The following is a 22,059-nucleotide window of genomic DNA, read 5'->3' on the forward strand; positions in this document are numbered from 1 at the left end:
TCGCCAGTCATTTTTGCTCTAAGCAAAGGTATAATATAGACATTAAATAATGAAACAGGCTTCTAAGTAAGCATTAATTATGCAAAATCAATCTTAATTGCTTAATCAAATATGGCTGGGTAATGACTACCAGACAAGACCAGATAAGAGAGAAAGAAAATTTTAAATGAGAGGGCAATTACTGTTGGAAAAAGTGTAAAAGGAGAACTAAAGCAAGAAGAGTCAAAAACTGTAAGTCATGCTCTTAAAGTGCTTTTTTAAAAAAAGCTACCATTTATTATAAAAATGTTCATAAACAGGTAAAATAATCAAACAATTTCTGATGATCCATGAGATTTTATTTAAGGTTAAGATTCAGGACTGTGAAGACAAAACCATTAATGTGAATGGTAAAGTCTACCCAACAATGTTGAACGTCAGGGTAAACTCTACCACGCATAACCTTTCATTCAAGTCTAAGGGATAAGGGATAAGGAATGATCAGTCAGGAATTGTCAGGCTCGGCACCCTTAGCTCAGTGAGTAGGGCGCTGGCCACATACACCGAGGCTGGCGGGTTCCAGCCCGGCCCGGGCCAGCTAAACAACAATGACAACTGCAACTAAAAAACAGTCGGGCGTTGTGGCAGGTGCCTGTAGTTCCAGCTACTTGGGAGGCTGAGGCAAGAGAATTGCTTAAGCCCAAAAGTTGGAAGTTGCTGTGAGCTGTGACGCCACGGCACTCTACCAAAGGTGACATAGTGAGACTCTGTCTCGACGACAACAACAACAAAAGAATTGTCATGAAAGTGATAATACAAAAATAACGTGTAACAAAAACTTTCAACTAACAGGCTCTAAATCAAGGCTAGGACATAAAAAACTCTTTGAAACACAAAAAATATTTTTAAAAACTAAGTCAGAAAAGGCGCAAGGCATAAAAAGCCAAAGATAACAGCACCATGGAGAGAAAAAAATGAATCCCAACATAGTAAAAGACGCACAGACAGGTAGGTGTCGGCATGGCCAAGAAGCTGCAAGCGGGAGAAAAGTGGAGACGGACAATGGGGGGAAACACACAGACCTGCAGCCCAACAGCAGCATCGCACGCCTGGGAGGTTTTAGGCCATCCCCAACAACTTTTAAAAATAGGTATCATTAGAGATTTAAATTCCTGGTGTTCGCCACGCAGCCCTAATAAAAGCCCCAAATTCCCCATCCCTTCCATGTTTTACAATAATTGCCTTGAGCAATGAGAAAAACATTCTGACCACAACCTTCTAAGAAGTATGTTTTAAGCAGTTTAGCTTTGAGTTATACATGTCAAACATGAACCTGTGTTAAAATCATAAACTTGAACCACATGTAAAGGAGACACATGATACGGCAATAACAAGTACGTACGTGATGCTTGGCAAGTTCAATTTCAATAGCTTTGGGGTCCCCTCCGACAGGTTTCTGCTCGCTTAGCAAGCCCTCGGTGTGCGTCAGCCACGCCAGGAGCTCATCCAGGGCATGCTGGAACTGGCCCAAGGCTAACAGCGCACCCTCCAGCTTATGCTACAGAAAACGTGGAGGGGAAGAAAATTTACAAATTTAGTACTGTGAATGACACATGTTTACAAAACAAAGGCAGAAAATCAACTGTTACATGCTACATAAGTATACGGGCACTTCCAATGAGTCCAACCATCACACTCTGCTACGCTTTAAGTTTGATGCTCTTTGCAGTTAAAGGATGGGGCGTGAGAAAAAGGGGAGCAGACTGAGTTCCAGCTGTATTTTTAAAAACTAACATCTGAAATTGAAAATGTATGACTTCTTAACACAGTCATGGCAGTTACCTGTCTGTTGATAATTCTCTCATCCAGGCTGTCCCAGATCAATTTCAGTTCCATTAATGGGTCTTGAACCGTGTGTTTGTCACTCTCTTCTGTTACTTTCTTCAGCAAAAGCTCTGCCTGATGGTTCAGTCTTTCCATTTCTATCTGCTGTTGATAGGCCTCTGACTTAAATTGCTATTTACAAAAAGAGATACGCAAGGAAAATATTGTAAAAATAGCTTCAAACAAACAAACAAAAAGCGATTGGCTAGATCTTTATTCTAATTTATAGTTTTTATAGGGGAGGTAAAAAAAAAATAAAGATCTAACATGGGGCTCTCCAATAAAAGAATACATTGTATAGATTAAAAACATCAGAGAAATATTTTCTCTTTATTCAATGTTTTTTGATGGAAAGATGTTTCTAGTTATGTTTCAATTTCTGTTCTCTAGAATAAGAAATTAAATTTCAAGACTAAACTTATACCAAGGTCTAATAATATGTTCAAAAATATTAGTTTTGAGAATTATAGAAAAGAAAATATATGTGAAACCAAAAAAAGTCTTCAGAAACTCAGGTTAATACTTTCTGCTCTAAAACTTACCCACATCTTGCATCCTCTGATACTTTTAGGTTTTCTGTTGCTGTGTTATGTTTGATAACGTTTGGTTATTTCTATACCCTGCTGATACAGAGTAACATTATTCTCTCTCCTGGTGTTTTCTAAGTCACTGACATGTATCTTGGCTTTGCCAACCAACAGGTTAGCAAATACTTGCTTATAAGAGAAAATTGCCCTTTCATAAAATATCTCCATAAAATATTCACTTTAATGCATAAGAGTAAATAATTCACGGCTAACCAGTACTTTAATTTTTAAGGAAAATATATAAATAATAATTAAAAATAACTAAGGTATATTGAGTGTTTAGTATATTCAAGTTACTTTTAATTACCTTAAAGGAAAATAATTTTTTCTTCACTTTCAGCTTAGAACATAGGAATGAAATCAGATAACTTTTCCGAGCTCATTTGGCTAGTAAGTGGATGAACTGAGAACTACCTAAACTCAGGGTACCTGATTTCAGACGAAGCATTTCTAATCAGCTACTATATAAAAACCTCAGAGATACATGCAAGCATTCCAAATATTAAATAAATTCTCCTCCACAACTGTAATTGAACACAGAGTACATCACGTGTTTGCTACGTTATCAAGTTAAAATAAAGCTCCCTAAATCCAGTGATAGTAAGTCAAATTGTAAAAAAAAAAAAAAAGTTTCTAAATGAAATAGTCTGTCACACTTAGAGATGAAAATACTACAATTTTAAAGCCAGATAATAATTTCACATTAAAATTGTAGAGTACAGCTCATTGCAAATTGTGTGATATCTCTGTGTATGGAGACAAAGTTAGGAAGGAAATAGCTGATTTCACTTTGATAAATGCTTATTGGCACAGAGGAATTCAAAGAGGAAACAGCCTAGCCCTTTTCACAGCTGTAGATCAAGAGCCAAAAAAGCAAAAATTACAGAGGAAAGTGATAGAAAACAAACATTTACAAAATAAACATTTTGGGAAACATGATTACACCATGAATGTGCTTCAGCCTGTTAGGACTAGATGAATTACTCAGAATACATTCAAGAGGCCAGGCGCCTGTAATCTCCTATAATTCTCACGCCTATAATCATAGCACTTTGGGAGGCTGAGGTAGAAGGATTGCTTGAGCCCAGGAGTTCAGACCAGCCTGGGTGACATAATGAGATACTATCTGTACAAGAAAATTAAAAAAAAAATTATCCAGGTATGAAGGACTCATGCCTATAGTAGTCCCAGCTACTTAGGAGGCTGAGGTGGGGAAAACTGCATGAGCCCAGGAGTTTGAGGTTGCAGTGAGCTTTTAAGCCACACCCCTGGACCCTAGCCCAGGCAGCAGAGCAAGACTGTGCCTCAAAAACAAAAACAAAACACACACACCCCACACATTCTCTCTCTGAAAAAAATAAAAATGTCCCTACAGTGTCACAGCATATAAGGACAATATCCTACTCAATAACTGAATGAAACAAGTTATAAAAACCCTCACCATATGATCTAAATATGTTTCTCACTGTCTGTCTCCACACACATACCTCACACCCCATCTTGATCCGACCATGAAGACTGTTTCCTAACACGAAGATATCCATTAAGTTTATACATCAGAACTAAAGAACGCTTGCTTCTCAGTACATAACATTTTGAGTGACTTCAAACAAATTTGTTTTTTTTATTTATATGTGTGTTTTCTGATTTTTCTATAATGCACAGGTATTAAATTGATAAAAAGATAAAAACTAGGATTTTATTTCCTTCATTTAGTGAGAATTTACATACCGCTTACTATGCACAGCCACTATGTAGATACTAGTTTTATTGATATAATCAAACTGCAATACTTTAATCAGATACAGTAAATTTACATACATAATTCCATAGCTAAGAACTTACGAATGAAGGCAAGTTTTGATAAATTAGTTAGGCCCCACACATACCTTTAGTTCTTCAATCTGCTGCTTTACGGTTTCAAGATCTGTTCCAATAGGAGACATTGACGCTAATTTACCACCTGCAATATCTACCCAGTCGAATATTGCCTGAAAGACACATCAGTCCGTGTGTTATTGTAATAGTACATCTGAAATTGCTACAATATCTCAAGCGTTACAGAAAAGTATAATCATAAATCTAAAAAGCTATTATGGAATGAGCCTGTTTTATAAAAAATTAAGATGGTTCCCTTAAATAAATAAAAGCAGTGATACTATGGAACTTTTGAGATGGACTGTGTGATGGAGCTACTGTGCGTTATTTCACTTCCAAGAAACCCAGGAGACAGCCTCCTTCCTGATTCATCTGTGCCATTTCAACTTGCTGAGTTTAGATGGTGTTGCTAGGAGGGGTTCATTTGTTTCTGTCTGCATGGATTTTATGGTTTTTGACTTTTGTGTGTCTCAAAACTTTCATAATGACCCATATACAGGGTGAGGGTGTCCCAAATAAGAGACAGATAATAACCAGTTCTACATCCAAATCTGGAAAAGAAATTCTTTTTTTTGGAGACAGAGACTCAAGCTGTCACCCTGGGTAGAGTGCCGTGGCATCGCAGCTCACAGCAACCTCCAACTCCTGGGCTCAAGTGATTCTCTTGCCTCAACCTCCCAAGTAGCTGGGACTACAGGCACCCGCCACAACACCTGGCCATTTTTTGGTTGTAGCTGCCATTGTTGTTTGGCAGGCCTGGGCTGAATTTGAACCTGCCAAATCTGGTGTATGTGGCTGGCGCCTTAGCCGCTTGAGCTATTGGTGCTGAGCCCAAAAGAAATTCTTGTTAAATAGATTCTTAAAACATTCGAAAGAGCTCATCTGAAAAATATTTTAGAAATTCAATCACATAAAATAAAATTACTTATTTTATTTTATCTGTCTAAAAGGTAACCTATATATTGAACAAAAAAGATTCAAACTTTCTTTTTATTCAAATAAGCAGTAAGTTACTGTTTAGCACTGGAGCAAAATATGTAGCTCAACCAAACCCTTATGTATTATTTAGATTAGCATTAAAATCCTGCGCATAAAAATGATTAATATTAGGATCATTATTCTGAACTGTAACACAGACTTCAGAATTTCCTGTTTTTCCTATTCTTTTCAGGTAATATTAAGTCTAAAAGGGCTTTATTCACATTTTGGGGGGGGTACTGAATACATGACAAAATTATTTTATACTTTAATGAAGTTGTCAGACCATACAGTAAAAGTAAAAATCTTGGAGTTTTCAGTTATCATTCATTAACTCTGACTAAGAACTTGAAGGATAACGTGAGAAAATATATTTTATGTTGCAATCAAAACTTGAACTATCTGGAGCACCTGACATCTACACACAGGTAGCCACAGCTCCTTAACAAATCAAGCTGCCCTTTGTTATCAAAGGTGATGTTATTAACACGTGACCATGACCAACAGGACTTAAGACGGGCCTTGTTTTTCTCATAGTGATCACAAAAAATGCACAAGGCAGCATGTCTTGCCTGTGTCCTCCTACATGGCTGCGTGTGGCGGCAGAGCCACCTCTAGTCATGTAAGAGAACACAATTCAATGGCTCACCAGCCATCTGGCCTCAGTGGGGTTTGGGGCTCAATTTAGTTACTGGCCGTTGATACCAACTGGTAAGTTGTCACTTTGTTTTTTAAAAAAAGCGGGTGGGGAGGATTATAAGAAAGTGTTGTTTGCAGTGAATTTTTTTCATATACTTCCAAAGTTGAAAGGACTTCTCAGCTGGCCTAAATCCTGGCTTGTGATATTTATTTTTACAAATATAGGAATGGAGTGGCTTAATGAAAAAGGAAAAGACGTTCTCATCTGAGCTTTGAAAGTAATATTCACTTAGGGTTACACAGAGCCTTAGGAAGGCTTTTTCCATACGGTAAGAGGGATGAAGGATTAAACTCCTGCCAGCCTGTCAGGAAATGGAACAAAGTTAGGGAAGGTAAGGAGAGAATTACCCCTGAGTTGGCCTCAACTGACAAATGAACTGAATGAGAAGCCTTAAGAGAAGTGAAAAACAACTGCTAAAAGGAACTGCACATGTGGGAGAGAAGAAAACACTTTCTACACACCAGATGAGGACTTAATACAACAGAAATCTATTTTTGGTGCATGGGGAACACTGGCTTCGAATCAAATTGCTTTACTTCTAACTTTAGTTCAACTTGGTGATATTTTTAGAGGATGTTTACTCCGTTCGTCTTATTCCACTCAACTTTAGAACAGAATTCGGACTCAGCTCCATTTCGCTGTCTGCTTCTGAGCCACTTATGAAAAATATTGTGTGGAAACATTTACTTTCACTTAAAAAAATACATTAAAATAGCTCTTTTCAAAGTAAATTTCACTGAACGTGTGTATAAAAGTGTCTGGAGACGTGTATATAAATCTACGCATCTTTGAAAGGTCAGAGATAGTCTCTAAAGGACCAAACATGAACTGAAGTGCCTGCCACAACCCCAGGACTGTGCACGCCTGTAGTCCTCGTATCAGTTGGTCTGACTCTTCCTTCCGGCAGAGACCAGGGGACACCCCGACCCGCTCACCTGCAGTCCATCCTGGTACTGAACAGCAGCCTGCATCGCCTCTTCAAGTTTGTCAACCCGGTCTTTCCAAGCTTTATTCAGAGAATCCCATGCTGAATTTAACTGCAATATACATGGTGGAACTCTTTTAGTGCCATAGTGAAATTTTTGACTATCAATGCTTTTAACAAAGATATTTCAGCTAACTAAATTTTTAAAAAAGCATTCTGATAAGAATAGGAAAGAAGCCAGCTGTACCTCATCTATACTCTTCTTGACAATGGGTTTATCTGGTTCCCCACATGCGGCAATGAGTTCAGAACCCAGGTTAATCACGACGTCCAGCTCTTCCTGGAGCCCGTCTATTTCTTCTCTAATGGCCTGGAATAATAAAACAGCAGCCTCAGAATTTTAAGCAAAGCCACACTGAAACTAAAAAGGTGGACACAAAGATATTAATGGTAGTGATTTCTAGGAGGTGGGATTGTAACCACTTTTATTTTCTCCTGCTATCTAAGTTTCTATAACAAAACTTTCTATTTATCTACAAGAGGAGAAATATTTTAAAGGAAAAATAGTACCCTTTGGGTAATAAATGCTTCATGTTTCTCATAAAGGCAATATTTTAAACATAAGGACTAAAAAAATAAATACTATAACAAATACCAGGACAATTTTTTTTAAATACCAACATACTATAAAGCATAGAAAACCTTTTTTGTTTTCCCAACTGAGTTGGGAAATATACATTTAAAGTAGACATAAATAAAATATCAGTTCAAAGACTTCATGCATTTGTTAGTAGCTCTCACTTTGGAGTTACATTTTATGTCATCACCATAGGTAAGACCTGTGAATTACAAAAAATGCTTCAACAGAAATGAAGTCATCAGACCTTTGCTTTCACTTTCTTGGTTAAATATATTCGTTCAACAAACATTAAGGAGCATGAACCAAGCCCTCAACTAGAGACTGGGGATACAAAGAAAAATAGGTAGGCAATGGCTATCCCCACCCCAGGGGCCAGAGGCCAATAGGGAAGTTATAAGTCTGAGCAACGGTTGAGTCACACTGCATGCAGGATCCTTTGCATGAAGAAAAGTATTGTGAGGACCCAGGTGAACTGACTCTGCTAAGTATACAAGAAAAGATGCGCGGCCAGTCATTCAAATGGACCTTGAAGCTGGAGTCGCCATTCCAGAAGACTGCCGGATGCAAAGAAGTTTGGGGAAAGCCACTGTCTGGTTACTGGAGGGGAGGGAGCTTGGTAAAAGAGCAGTAGGAAAAAAAGGCTTTAGGATTGTAGGCCTGGGGCAGGCTGGGATGGAAAAGCCGCATGCCCCGCTCTAGGGAGCCTGAACTTTTTCCAGCAGGCAAAGGATGCCTCTGAGGAGCTTAGGCAGCAACACGCTAAGAACAGATCCTGAGAGACGGCTGGCAGTGCGGTTAGACGCCTGGCAAGGAAAGGCACGCTATGCTTTGGATTACTTTGGAGGCCAAAAAAAGAGATAATGAGCCCCTGAAGTGAGGCAGAATCAGGGGGATAGAGATAAATTACTTTAAATAAACAGTCTCCCCGGGAAATTCATGCTGTCTCACTGCACATTCCACTTCTGGAACCAAATGTAAATTTTAACAGTGATTCCTAATAGTTACCAGAGAAACCCAGGTTTCATTATGGCACAACTTGCTTTTTAACTTTAAATGAGATTTTCTGCTCACCTCTGCTGCTTCTTGCTGTTGTTTTACTACTGAGGGATCAATGCCAGGATCTTCCAGGTCCCGGATGAAATCTTGAGAATCTTTAGTGGTAACTACCAATGACATGTGATCACACCAGAACTTCTCCGCCAGTTCCATCACATCCAGCAGTTTGGCCTCCCTTTCTTCCACCAGCATGTGTATGTTGTCCCAAATGAAAACCATTTGGTCAAGCTTATCCTGAACAGCTAGGGAACAAAACAACATCGACAGGCTACTGGTGAGCCCCACGTCAGCAAGAAAGCAGAGTGTTTCAGAGTCGATTTGCTAAATAGCTACCCTAGAACCGAGTCTGGGTTGACCTCAGTCTAGGAGGTATCAGTGGGACCTGTCCCAGACAATGCATGATTGCTGAGTGTCCCACTCCTGCTGAATCGAGGCTCTTCCTGACAAAAGTGGATGCTCAAAGTTAAGTAAGTTCACAGTAGAACCAAGTTGGTTGAGTTTCAAGTTCACCGAGGCTGGCCTTAATCCAAAAGAAAGTGAAACAATCACCTAAGTGTATTCTTTATGCTGTCCAAATCAAGAACAAAGTTGTCTGTTCAGCCCCAGGAATATAACAATGTAGGGGGTGTATTTGGGACTTGCTTGTACAGTGCCCTTCTCACCAATGTCCTTTGTACATCACTCATGCTCTTCCTTTTAGGGCTCAGCTGATATGTGGCCATGGTTCCCATTTCTGTGGCCACGGCATGGAGTGAACACTCAATGTCTGGATTTGGCCTTATCAGCATCTCGCTTTAACCTACTGTTTTAAAGGGCTGGGAGAACACGTGATCTTTGTATAAGGGCACACTTTGAATTTAACCAATTGATTTTACAAACACAGAAGACATTAACAAGGGATTTGTGTACACAGTCCTTTAACCCTAAACACATCACATTTGTAATACTTTCTCTAGGATCTGGCATTTGGCATCCAATTGAACCATCAGTAAGCAGCATAAAATTTCAGAACTGCTTAAAAGGTAAAGTTTAATTGTTTCCTTATTCCAAAATTATTACCTTTGGCAGATATGTCTTTATCGGTGCCCCCAGACCTGGCAATCATTTCTTCTCCTCGCTGTTTAAGGGTTTCGTACAACGGCTGCAGCTTTTCCATGTCTACTGACACATTCTTATTTTCACTGATCTGCTCCTTGATCTTCTCGACCTCCACAGAAATAGACGGTGGCTGCCTCAAACGCTCCACAATGCGTTCCAGGCTCTCCAGGATCTGATCTGTCTTGTCATGGAACTAGTAGTGAAACAAAGGGATAATGTATGGGTGGAAAAGTCTGTAACCTAGAATGTAAAATTCTGTAATTCCAGAATGTGAAATCTGGATGAAAAAATCCATTTAATATCACAATTAAGAATTAAATCTTAGCTACTTTACTGACACAGCCATGCCAAGAGTTACATCTAGCTAATCTACGATGGCATGTATTTATGCAGGACAGACTTAGTTTCTTATAAATAAATGAGGATATTCACTAAAAAGTGGTAGATGTTAATATATAACCAGGCCACTTGTTTTAGCAAATTGTTCTGAAATTCATGAACAATTTTTGATTGGTCTCAAGGGATCGCTTAAGCCATGCATTTTTTGAATTGAAAAATGTGAAAAAATTAAACAGAATGAAAACTTCCCCAATGTATCAGAAGTTTGTATTTATAATAATTCATGGTCAAACACATAATCAGAAACATGGGAGAATTTTAAATTTGTGTTTGCAAAGGTATCACAGACAATTAAGCAAAGTTATAAGAACTTGCTCATTCACAGATCCTATAGTATCTTCAAGGTTAAAGGAACCATCACATAGATCACAAAAATCAGACAACTCAAATGTCCTGTATCTAATGATAAAAACCATTATGATTAGAAATGGAAAGTCTTTAGGTATTTCAAAATTCAACTTCTTGAAAAATATTATTATTGTTTTTGAGACAGAGTCTCTCTCTGTTGTCCCAGGCTAGAGTGCTCTGGCATCATAGCTCATAGCAGCCTCAAATCCTGGGCTCAAGCAAGTCTCGTCTCAGCTTCCCAAGTAGTTGGGACTATAGGTGTGTGTCACAATGTCTGGCTAATATTTCTATCTTTTTTTTTTTTAAACAGAGATGGAATCTCACTCTTGCTCAGGCTGATCTTGAACTCCTGAGCTCAAGCAATCCACCTGCCTCAGTCTCACGGAGTGCTAGGATTGTAGGTGTGAGCCACTGCACCCAGCCAAAAATAATTATTTTCAAAAAGGAAAAAAATTCAATTTCCAGCTTTACTTTCTTTTTTTTTTTTTAATTCAGCCTATCATTCTATCTTTCTTCTTATTGCCTTCTTGGGAACATTTTATTAACGATGCTCTCTTTTATCTCTCCAAGTGGCAAATATCACATTCCACTCAGGATAGACCCTCAAATATTCAGACAGTGATGACAAGTGCATATTTTGTAAGTCACTGGAAATGGTTTTTTATTGTACCCATAATCAGGAAGAGAAGTATAAGGGCAGGACCAAGCAAACATCATCTCCTGGAGACAATGTCATCGATACCAGATTTAATATAGTGAAATAATTTTAGTTGAAATTTAACCAGGAGATCCAGGAAAACGCCTCTCTGTCCTCTGCTGTTTAGAAGAGTGCAATTCTATTTCCAGTGTAAGTGATTACCTGAGTTGATTGAGAAATGGCTTCATCCAGTGCCACAGCTCGCTTTTTGACATCTTCTTTAATTTGACTGTAAAGGGTGTCAGCTGCCACATACTTCTCTTGGATAGAAAAGCCTTCCCCTGGGCTCAATTCCAGTAACTGTGGCCCAGTTTTGTTCATCTTATCTATATGAGGCTTGTGTTCGGCTATCAGCTCTCGCAGTTGCTATAACAAACCAAACAGCTCCTCAGTATCTCAGGGTCACACCTCCATATTATAGCTGTCTACACTCCCAATGCATCCAGCTGGCAAGAAACTCCAAACAAACGCCCTCCCCACTGCAAGGCATTTAACACGCCATGGCTCATACAACTCTTTGCCAGGAAGAGATGGCCCCGACACAAAGATTAAACAACAGTCTGGTCATGACAAAGCCCTTTACAGGGTACTCACAAAAATACTGGTTGAGTGAAATGATGACTCTCAGATCATAATGCGTTTCATACCAGGAACAGTACATTTTGACCAGAGCATTTGACAATGGCACTTATGTATGTGAGCCAATATAAAATGCACACTCACTCACTGCATTATGTATGTGTAGATGATTCAGACACACAATACGAAGAAACCTGTTTCTATTCATTATTTTTAAATGTTAGAGGGTACAAGGTAATTAATCTACCAAATATACAGCTGTACACTGAGCATTATTTGTAAGGTGTTTTTAAGGACACTTGTGTGTCACGTGAATGTTGCAAGATTTTGTCATCTAATCAAGAGATGGAATGGCGTGTATACCAATGAGCGGGTGTGGAATCCGAGTGGAGCCCGTTCCCTCTAATGGAGATGATGTGCTGGGAACCTGAACAAAGCTGGAACATCAACACTCCACAGATCCCAGAACTGCCACTGAGAGGTTTTTCTTGGATCAAATCCAAAGCTACCCCCAGAGGAGAATATCTTTGCCTGCAGGTTTCCCTGAGGCCAGCCTCCAGACCATTTAGGGAATCCTGAATTTATACCAGATTATTGCTTAGGTTCCCTGCTGAGCAGTTTCTCATCCTCACTAGAATGTGCCCTTCCAAACTGTGGTGCTATTCTGCCTCTAACAGAAGCTTCCTTGAGATAAATGACATAATCAGTAAAGAGTCTAGAGATCAGCTACCGGTATCTTCCTGCAAATTTTAATTTCTATCATTCATCAGAAGAATCACCAGGATGGCCACATACTTAGATAGTTATTGGAAGTGTTTATAAAAATCAATCATACAGATTATTCTGAGAACTAGTTGAGGAAACTGGTACATTGCATCAACTATCTCCAATGTAGTATTATTTGAAGCTTTTCAGAAGACTGAAACAAGTAAATAAACACAAATTCAACTCAAAAGTGGGACAGGGGCCTAATCTCACTCAGTGTACATAGGAACATGGGAGGGCCGCGTCTGTAGTCCTGTGCCTGCTTGTTCCAGGTTTTCTTACTTTTGTTTTGTATAATTAGATCATACCTTCATGCTGCTTTACCAAATAGAGGCTGTCACAGTAATATCAGCCACATACAATCTCTTGGAAATGGAAAAGCTGTAGATGTCACATGCATTCCAGTTTCAACAGTCTTAAAGTCCTGTTTGGATAACAAGCTCACAATCTGAGTTATTAAGAGATTCTCAAGTAAAATGCAAGATCTTTGCTGAGATCTCTTGAGTTGATTACATTTAGGTAGATCTCATCTCATAGCACCCATGTGAGGCAATTTGATGGGGGAGTAGCAGGATGTGCCACTTAAGACGGTTCCATGACAGGCTAGGGAACACCTGCTGGATGTGTACTTTAGAGGGTGGTGGGAAATGGGCCCAATAAGAGGTGCCTTGGCCTCACAAGTGACAAAATGATTCTTGGCAACATACTGTCATCAGAGCCCAATGTGCTGGAGATGCCTACTCTGACTGTAAGTTATCTGTTACTTAGTAATGTGGCCCTCAGAGTCATTTTTCATTCCTGACTAGAATTAATTAGATCTTCCAAAAAATAAACAGAGAGGGTGTTGTGGAGCTGGAGAAGAAATACCACCATCGGAGACTGCAAATGCTCTGAAACAGCAAATCTTCCCGTTTAAACAACGTGAAGGCCTGGCTACACAGTTCTGTATACAACACTCACAAATTCGTCTTGTGTTCTTAATGGCACTACAGAAAAAGGAAAATTAACTCAATTTGAAAATTTCAGCTCAACAACAAGCCTCTCCATACTAGTTCGTGGTAATATAAGAATACAGCTATTCAAATCACTTCAGAGTTGAAGAAATACGTAAAACATAATGAATTAAATATAATTCAATAGGAGCTGATATGGATGGAGAGAGGACACTGATACACTGTTGGTAGGACTGCAAATTGGTATAATGTCTATGAAAAACAGTATAGAGATTCTTCAAAGAATCAATCCATGTTGACCTGCCATTCTATCCAGCAATTCCACTGCCGGGTATCTACCGAAAGGAAGTGAAGTCATTTTACCGAGAAGACACCTGCCCTCACATGTTTACTGCAGCACAATTCACAATCCCGAAGATGTGGAAACAACCTAAGTGCCCTTCAGTTCATGAGTGGATAAGGAGTATTATTCAGTCTTAAAAAAGAATGAAATAATGTCATATGCAGGAACGTTCAGGGAACTGGAGACCATCATCAGATTGTGAAGTATCCCAGGAATGGTAAATCAAACACCATACGGTCTCAATAATAAGTGGGAGCTAGTAGATGGGTACCCACAAGCACAAAGTGATATAAAGGCGATGAGAAGCCAAGGGGGTGGGGAGGAAGGGTGGGTGTGGGATAAAAACTTACCTGTTGGTCACCGTGAACACTACTCTAGTAATAGTCATGCCAAAGGCCCTGACTTGGGCAATGTGTAAGATAATATAATAAAAACACTTGTACCCCCTAATTAATATTAAAAAATAATAAAGCATTAAAAAATCAGTGAATAGGTATCAAGATTTGTCATAAATAAACCTTTATACGAAAATTAAATTCGATTCTACATAGTTTGTCTTTCTCTTGCTGAATGATGTAGATAGAACTCCCTAAGACTTGTATTTTGCATTAAATGGTGTTCTCTAACATTTTCTTCTAAATAAATACTGGAGTTAGAGAGAGTCTTCAATTGCCAATCCATTAAAAAAGTAAACAAAACAAGATTAACAAGCATGTGACATATTTCACACAATGATGTAATATACCCAGTTAAGTCTCTCCCTTCCTCTCTCTCTCTCTCTCTCACACACACACACACACACACACACACAACCCATGATAAGTCTCAGAGTACATCTTGTACAGATTTGGGAGAGCAACAAGGTTTACCATCCATAAATAGCAAGAACTCCAAGATTTTTCCCGATAGTCTGGAATCCTTTCTCACCCAAACCCTTGCAAAATTTTAAGGCACATTAACAGTTAAGTGACTGCTGAAAAGAGGACTTCATAATGCCATGGCATATATGTCCAAAGCTAATATCACTGCAGTTGTAAATGCACTCCCTACTCATCTACACTTAGAGGGGCAAGAATATAAAGAGTTCCAGGTATGTAAGATGAAAAAAAGGGGTGGGGGGAGAATAATTTGTCTCTACACCTCAGTATTTCTCCTTCTCATAGCCTTCCCCACATTGCTATTTTGACACATTCATTACTTTGTACAGTTTCTTCAAAATCAATGGCCTTGTCTCTAAGTCACAGGAGTCCAGTCTAGGCTCTTCCATACATTTCTACTCTTTATTTACATTCTAGATATATAAACTAAAAGCAATTTAATGGGTATAAATTCAAAGAACTTCAAAAGCTTGTTTCCATAACATTTTAAAATGGGAATTTTTTTCTACCCAGATGGTTCATATTTTATACTATTTATGAAAGTTGTGATGCAATTAATGACATATACAATGTGGTCTATCTCCACAAGTCTTCTCACTGAGACCCTGGGTAAGAAGTTAAGCCTTTATGGAGTAAGCAAATGAGGCAGACCAACACGCAACACTATTAAAATGTCCTATTCATACAAGGTGCCTGGCAGCCTTAAATACACCACAAACATCATGCCTCTCTTTTCCCGGGGGTATCGCACTGCTCTTTCACACCCTGCTTACCCGATGTTCTTCCTGCTGTTGTCTTAGAGTCTCATACTCAAGGGCTGGGGCAGGAAGCTGAGAGATGATTCTTTGTGTTTCTGTCAGCCATGGCCAGAGTTCTTCATATGTTTCCCAAAACTGGTTAACCAGAGACTGTGCCCGTTCTAGCTGCAGATACCTCTCTGAGTTTATCTGGCAGATGGCATCATAGTTCTTCAGTACCTTGTCCAGTTTTTTCTAGAAAATCAGATGAAAGCCGTGTAATTGGTCAGGCCAGGAAGCACACACACTCTAGAATGCTTTGTCCACTCTGGGCACCTGGCACAGAGTAGGCCCTCGAGAAATGTATGTTAAGTGAATAATCGACAAAAGCTGTTTAGATTTTTAATTATTTCTATGCACAAAAGTTCATTTTAAATTAAAGGGGCTCAAGTAGTTGTGAATAAGACACTGAGCTCTCCAACTATAGTAAGCAAAATTCTCTAAGGTAGAAGACCTTGAAGGTTAGAAAGTCTCATCCAATTCTAGTAACACCTTATTTTCTAGAAAGGAAGATAATTTGTTTTTGCAAAAGACGTTGTATGAACTGCTAGTCAAGAAAATTACCTATATCAGAATCAAAGTAGCACACTGCGCCATACGCTGATTTTATGGGGTAGTTGCAGTGATACAGACTCTGGTATAAATTCACAGCAGACTAAGGCAGAAGATAAAGCACCACAGGAACCCAACAAACCACAGAATAACAAAGAAACTGTTCCACGATGATCTCTATTGTTCATGTCAGGTTCTTTAGAGAAATTATAAAGATTCAATTACAAACGAGCAGACTGCCATTGCAGAGTACAAATAAAAGAAAAAGGATCACTACATTGTGCATTCTGTTATTTTGTCTATTATATACCTTAAAGGCAATGCATAGTCTTTAAAATGGCATTTTAGTCATAGAGATTTGTATTTGTTTTGCCATGAGATATTCTTCCTACCAGAAGCATTACTGTATCTTAATTTCTTTAGTTTAACAAAACATTTGAATATGAACTGACCATTTTTACTTAGGTCTAATTCTCTACCAATTTCAAGGACCATTAAAATAACATAAACTGGACGCTTCCTTGATTACTCAGCTCATTTTTTCCCTGTGTAGCTTACTGCAACTTTATACAAAATGGATTTTAGCATTAGAGAGAACCACGTATCTGGGGCTTTGTTTCAGTTCAAGAGGCCCAAATGTCCCTAAATCATAAAAACAACAGTTGGCCTCTATGAAAAGAGACTTTACACGGACAATGATAGTAATAATATAGCTAACATTAATTGGATGCTTAATGTGTATCAGTTAATCAAGGATTCAAACCCTAAAATCCTTTATGTCTATTAAAATAGATTGCCCTCATGGTGATTCACTTAAGGAATATTCCTTTCATCGTTATTCTGCAAGCTTGAAAAACGCTTTATTGAAAACTAACGATTTCCCTGCTTAAATAGAAGCTGCAGATAAAGGAAAAGGGCCTGCCCAGGACTGCAGGCAGAATGCGTGCTGTTTCTTCAAAAGCCCCACCGGCCCACAGTCAAGATCATACCTTCATCGACTGCTTTTCCTCTTCACTGCACGTGGTCATGACTTTATGCCCAGATTTAACAAGTTCATCAATAATATCCTTGTGTCTCAAAATCTCCATGGTGAATGTCTGTGATTTACCAAAATAAAGACCAAAGAAAAAAGAAATGTTAAAAAAAAGAAGGCGTGTGACTACAACGAAAACGATTAGGTGAAGTAGTTAAAAACAGCAAGCAACCCTAGAGGGGTCTTGAGGAGTAAATCATGCAAGCACATTTTATAGACTTGGAGGCAACTGGAAATGCGTTTCTTCACCTTTTGAACCTGCAGCTGAGCAGAAGTCTGGTCTTGCTCAAGCCTGATGTCACCCAGAGACATCAATTTCTTTTTTGTTTCGGTAATCCAGGATAACTCAGCATCAGCCGCTTGGTCAAACTAAAAACAAAATATAAATAATTAGATCAGCAAGTTCCTGTAACCGGTGCCAGGAAAATACCTATCTACATTTCTTTTAAATATCCTTATTACACCAGTGGAAAATGAAAATCTGAGCTTATCTCTTCATGGCATCCCAAAATGATTCAGGATAATGACCGAGTTATAAAGAAAGGGAACTTTCCACGGAGTAATTAAGTACAAGCTCTTACAACATATTGAATTCATAACATCACATTAATGAATTTAAGACAATTAGCACTGTTGCCTTCTTTTCTAGGAGTCTTAATAATTTGCTCCACAGGAGTACTAACAAATGTTAACATCTATACAAGTGAAGAGCTAGGTACCATCTTTTAATCATTTCACCCATCACCTCCACATGATTCCTAGCAAAAACAATGAGGTATAAGGCATATACAATGAGATATCCCCATTTCTTATGCCACTATGTACAAATGTGTAAATATGTCTTTCTGTATGCAGAGTATACCCCCAAATGATTTCTGTATAATTTTTGAACATCTCATTTAATAATGAGAAAAAAACTACTTTATGAGCACTCTGAAATATTTTAAGACATTTTATTTTCCTTATCATAACAGTAATTCATGAGTACAGTAGAAATTCATAAAGGATGGAAAAATATACAGGAGAAAATGAAAACTTAGAGGAAATACTGTTGGCATTTCAGTGAATTTCCTTCCAGAAGTTGAAAGAGAAAGATTTATAAAGGTCTGGGATAACACTATAAACAGTTTCCTATCCTGCTTTTTCATTGACTATGAACTTTTCCCACGTCCTGTTCCTCTCAAATAACAGCACTGCATTCTCGCATACCTGGATATTTTCATCTAAACTCTCGGCATTTTTTTTTTTTTGCCATTATATAAGCAACCCTGCAATGAATATCCTTGCTTCTAAATTCCCGTTAGCATCTCTAATTAGTTCCTTGGTGTGGATTCCTAGAAGTGACTACAAAGTCAAAGAGCATGAGGTTTCCAAGGCCTTACATCAGCTAAACCCACTGCTTTCCAAGGCCAAGCAGTTATCATAAGCGAATGAAGTGGGCAGGTGACCCCCCCAAACCCCAGGGACGAATGGTAACTTACGATGGCCCCCCATGGAAGGATTAACGGACAATGGACACTGAGGGTTTTCAAGTCCAGTACTGACGCATCTTCTAACTTTTCAAAAAAATAAATCCCAGATGTGGATGGGGGAATAGGTAAGTCAGGGAAAAGATGCGTGGAGATAAGAAACTAGGATAAAAAATAATTCATCCTTTTAAAAGTCTATGCAACACTTTGCCAACTAAAGGGAAGATGGAGCAGATGGACTTCTCCCTGTTCTGCCTAAAATCCTGGGACGTTCTGTGTAGAACACAGATAAGAAGACACCACAGAAAGAAGAGGGAAGAACTACTATGGAACTCCGGCCCCCAGGACGGCACAGTGGGGGCTCTCTGGGTTTTCTTTTCACCTCACCTAACCAGGATTGGACAAAAGAAAAACTGGCAACACCAATGTGCACAGACAAAGCTCAGATAACCCTGAAGAACCAGGCGAGAAGCAGCCAAGCAAGATAGAAAACTTAGACCATAACCACTCTGTTCCAACCAAACACCCAAGAAAGAAAACAACCGCGGCCCCACCCATACGCATGCCCAGACAGGATGGTTGGGAAGCCTGTTCTGCCGCCCTCATGAGGCTACGGCAAGGTCCCCAACACCGCTGCTGGGGTGATGTTAGCAAAGGCCATTAGGGAGCTGGACTGGCCAAAACCCAGGCTCCAGCCCACAGGGTCAGTGGACACCAGGTGGGGAGCCTGGATTTCCACCCTCACCAAGAAGTAACGAGTTGCCCCTTCCTCTTCCTAGAGTCAGAATTTTCACAGTCACTCAGACCTCACCATCACGGTATCAGTGGAGACCACAGGGAAAGCTGGAATTCCCACTCCTACACAGAAGCGAGGGGCACCTGCCCCCAGCCACCAAGGAAGATTAAGTGGGGAATGTGGACTTTGACATCCACCCTGTAGCACCCCAGCCTCTCTTCTCAGAGTGGTGTCACAGAAAGACAGTTAAAAGAGAAAGTTTAAAATCCATGACTCAACATCATAGAAGAACCAGGACGCCATCTGCTCATCAGAGAGAAGGGGTGATTGGTGCAGCCTTCATGTTTGGGACCTGAGGAGCCATGACGGGTGATAGAGGGATCAGGCCCTTTGTGCCACAAAGCCCATCTGATTTCTATCTGTGTGAAATGGTCTTCCCTGAGTGAAGCCAGCACCTGATGAAACTTCCTTCAGTGAGGACTTGCTGAAGCTTAAAGGAATCAGGACCTTGCTCCCAATTCTGCTGAAGAGGCCACTGTCCTTTCTCTGGCTGCAAAAATAAAGAATGTGATTGACAACTTGACTGTGGCTCCAGGAACATTTGAGGCCCGAGTTGAAGATGTCTGACAGGTATGATTGTTTACAAGGGCACCATGACAAGCAGAGACAGTGTGGCTGACCTGTGTCATACTAAAGATTCTGCCACCACTGGACGCTGTTGCTGCTGGGGAATGAAGTCATGGGGAGCCTCTGAGCACGGATCCTGCTGTGATTTTAACCATACTGACAATGACATGGGCTTTGACATCAGCTCTTCTGATGTTACATGAAGCTTCTCATTACAAAAGCGCCACTCAATCTCCAAAAACTGGACCCAGAACGCCACCTGGATATAAAGGTGGTACAGAATGCCTTAGCAGCCATCTGAACTCTGCTGGTTTGAGGACAATGCATCTCAGTACACAGTTAAAGTTCTCATCAGACTGCGGAAGGACTTAAGGATTCCTTTTCTTGGCTCTGAGCCCCTGACACCTTAGATCCTTGATCCAACTGGGTCCCTGTGCTGTGACGAGCACCGCACCGAGATGGTCTTTGGCCCTGGATGTGGCATACAGGTGCTGCTTGCAGATTCAGCTGCCAGGCTCGGTGAGTGTCACTGGCCCCTGTGACGATGGCAACTTCACAGTACACAGTTGTGACCCTGAAACAGCAGCACATGGTCTGCTACCGGCTTAAAGACTCTGATCTGAAACCTCTCACATGGTGGGTGGCTGTAGGAAGATCCTTGGCCAAGAGGCTGAGGCCAGCTATCTTGCTTTTGAAATATCTACGTGGGATGGAGAATGGGGGGATAGTGACACCCTTGGAAAGGCTCATGAGAAGCCACCAGAGAAGAAGGAAGGGGAGGAGAGGAGGCCTCTAGAAGGCCCGCCTCCAGGAGAGGACAAGCAAAGCTGGAAACTCAGGAGTGACCCTCATTCCTTTCCCCACCCAAGGGGAAGACTGGAGCCCAAGCTCGCTGCTACCGGGCTCAGGGTATGGACACAATCCCGTGGGATGGGGAAGACAGCAGGAAGGAAAATAACTCCAGAAAGAAATGTCATTCCACTGGGTTCTGATACTGGCTTAGCAGCCAGAAGTCTCACCGGTGGCCTATGCCATCCATCTGAAGGATGAAGCAGGATACCAACATTTCAGAATCCCCAACTCCTGAAAACTTCTCAACCACTACTTTGTTATTGAAGTGTTGTGAACTGCTAGAGTCTGGAAATACTTTTTTCTAAGAAAAATGATTAAAGTACGTCCTAGTTAAATATATACAAAAGAATCAGGAAGATCTCAGGCTGAATTAAAGAAGAAAATCACCTAGACGCCAATACCCAGATGGCAGGGATGCCAGAATTATCTGACAAAGATCTTAAAGCAGCTGTGATAAAAACGTTTCAACAAGCATTTCTGAACATTCACGGCTGAAACAAATAAAAACTGAGAAGGCCTCAGCAACAAAACAGAACATCTTAGCAAAGAAATAGAATACACACATAATGAAGACCCAAATGAAAATTTAGAACTGAAAAGTATGCATAACTGAAACAAAAATCTCAGTGGATGACCTCAGTGATGGGGCCAGAGGAGAGACTCAGCAAAGTGGAGGACGAAACGACAGAAACTATACAACCCAATGGAGAAAAAGAAAATAGACCAGGAAAAAAAAAAACAAAACAACTCAACATAGCCTCAGGAAGCTCTGTACTTATAAAAGAAGATCGAATATTCATGTCAGAAAAAAAAAGTCAACAGAGCCTCACAAACCTATAAACTTAAGAAAGAAGATCTAATATACATGTTCTCATATTCCAAGATAGAGCGGAGAAAAAGGTTGTGGCTGAAAAACTACTCAAACGTTCTTGCAATGATAAAAGCAGAGAACTGGAGACCAGGTTTGCGGCTGACAGGAGGTAAGCAACGGGTAGAGGTGGGAGGGAACGGGTGTCCTTAAACAGGGAACCATGAAGGATGGAATGTTCTGTATCTTAAATGTATCGATGTCAATATCCTGCTTGTGATACTTTACTATAAAGATGTTACCACTGGGGAAACTGAGTAAAGGATAAAATAGGATCTCTGTATTACTGCTTAAAACTGCATGTGAATCTGCAATTACACAGAACCTCTGCAAGGTGACCACCGAGGGACAGTAAGAAACTGCCAACATACCGAGGTGGTCAAAATAAGGAACTGGGCTACGTACACGTGGTGCATGTCTGGTCTATGGCAATTAGGT

At 39.9% G+C, this 22,059-nt stretch overlaps 1 protein-coding gene across 8 annotated transcripts in view; it reads right to left on the bottom strand.

Annotated features, from left to right (window-relative positions):
* The window catches only part of DST (dystonin), a 480,961-nt gene that overhangs the window by 41,564 nt on the left and 417,338 nt on the right, over positions 1–22,059 (bottom strand). For all 8 annotated transcript variants that reach the window (XM_012805072.2, XM_012805073.1, XM_012805074.1 and 5 more), the window contains 11 exons: positions 17,319–17,438; positions 17,026–17,133; positions 15,461–15,679; positions 11,332–11,535; positions 9,687–9,918; positions 8,643–8,869; positions 7,179–7,301; positions 6,942–7,043; positions 4,340–4,441; positions 1,822–1,995; positions 1,382–1,537 (listed from right to left, as the gene is read on the bottom strand). In XM_012805072.2, the coding sequence (XP_012660526.1) occupies positions 1,382–1,537; positions 1,822–1,995; positions 4,340–4,441; positions 6,942–7,043; positions 7,179–7,301; positions 8,643–8,869; positions 9,687–9,918; positions 11,332–11,535; positions 15,461–15,679; positions 17,026–17,133; positions 17,319–17,438 (1,767 nt within the window). The remainder of the gene's footprint in view (positions 1–1,381; positions 1,538–1,821; positions 1,996–4,339; positions 4,442–6,941; positions 7,044–7,178; positions 7,302–8,642; positions 8,870–9,686; positions 9,919–11,331; positions 11,536–15,460; positions 15,680–17,025; positions 17,134–17,318; positions 17,439–22,059) is intronic.

This window comes from Otolemur garnettii, unplaced genomic scaffold, assembly GCF_000181295.1.
Source record: "Otolemur garnettii isolate 467f Iridium unplaced genomic scaffold, OtoGar3 scaffold00035, whole genome shotgun sequence".
Taxonomy (NCBI): Eukaryota; Metazoa; Chordata; class Mammalia; order Primates; family Galagidae; genus Otolemur; species Otolemur garnettii.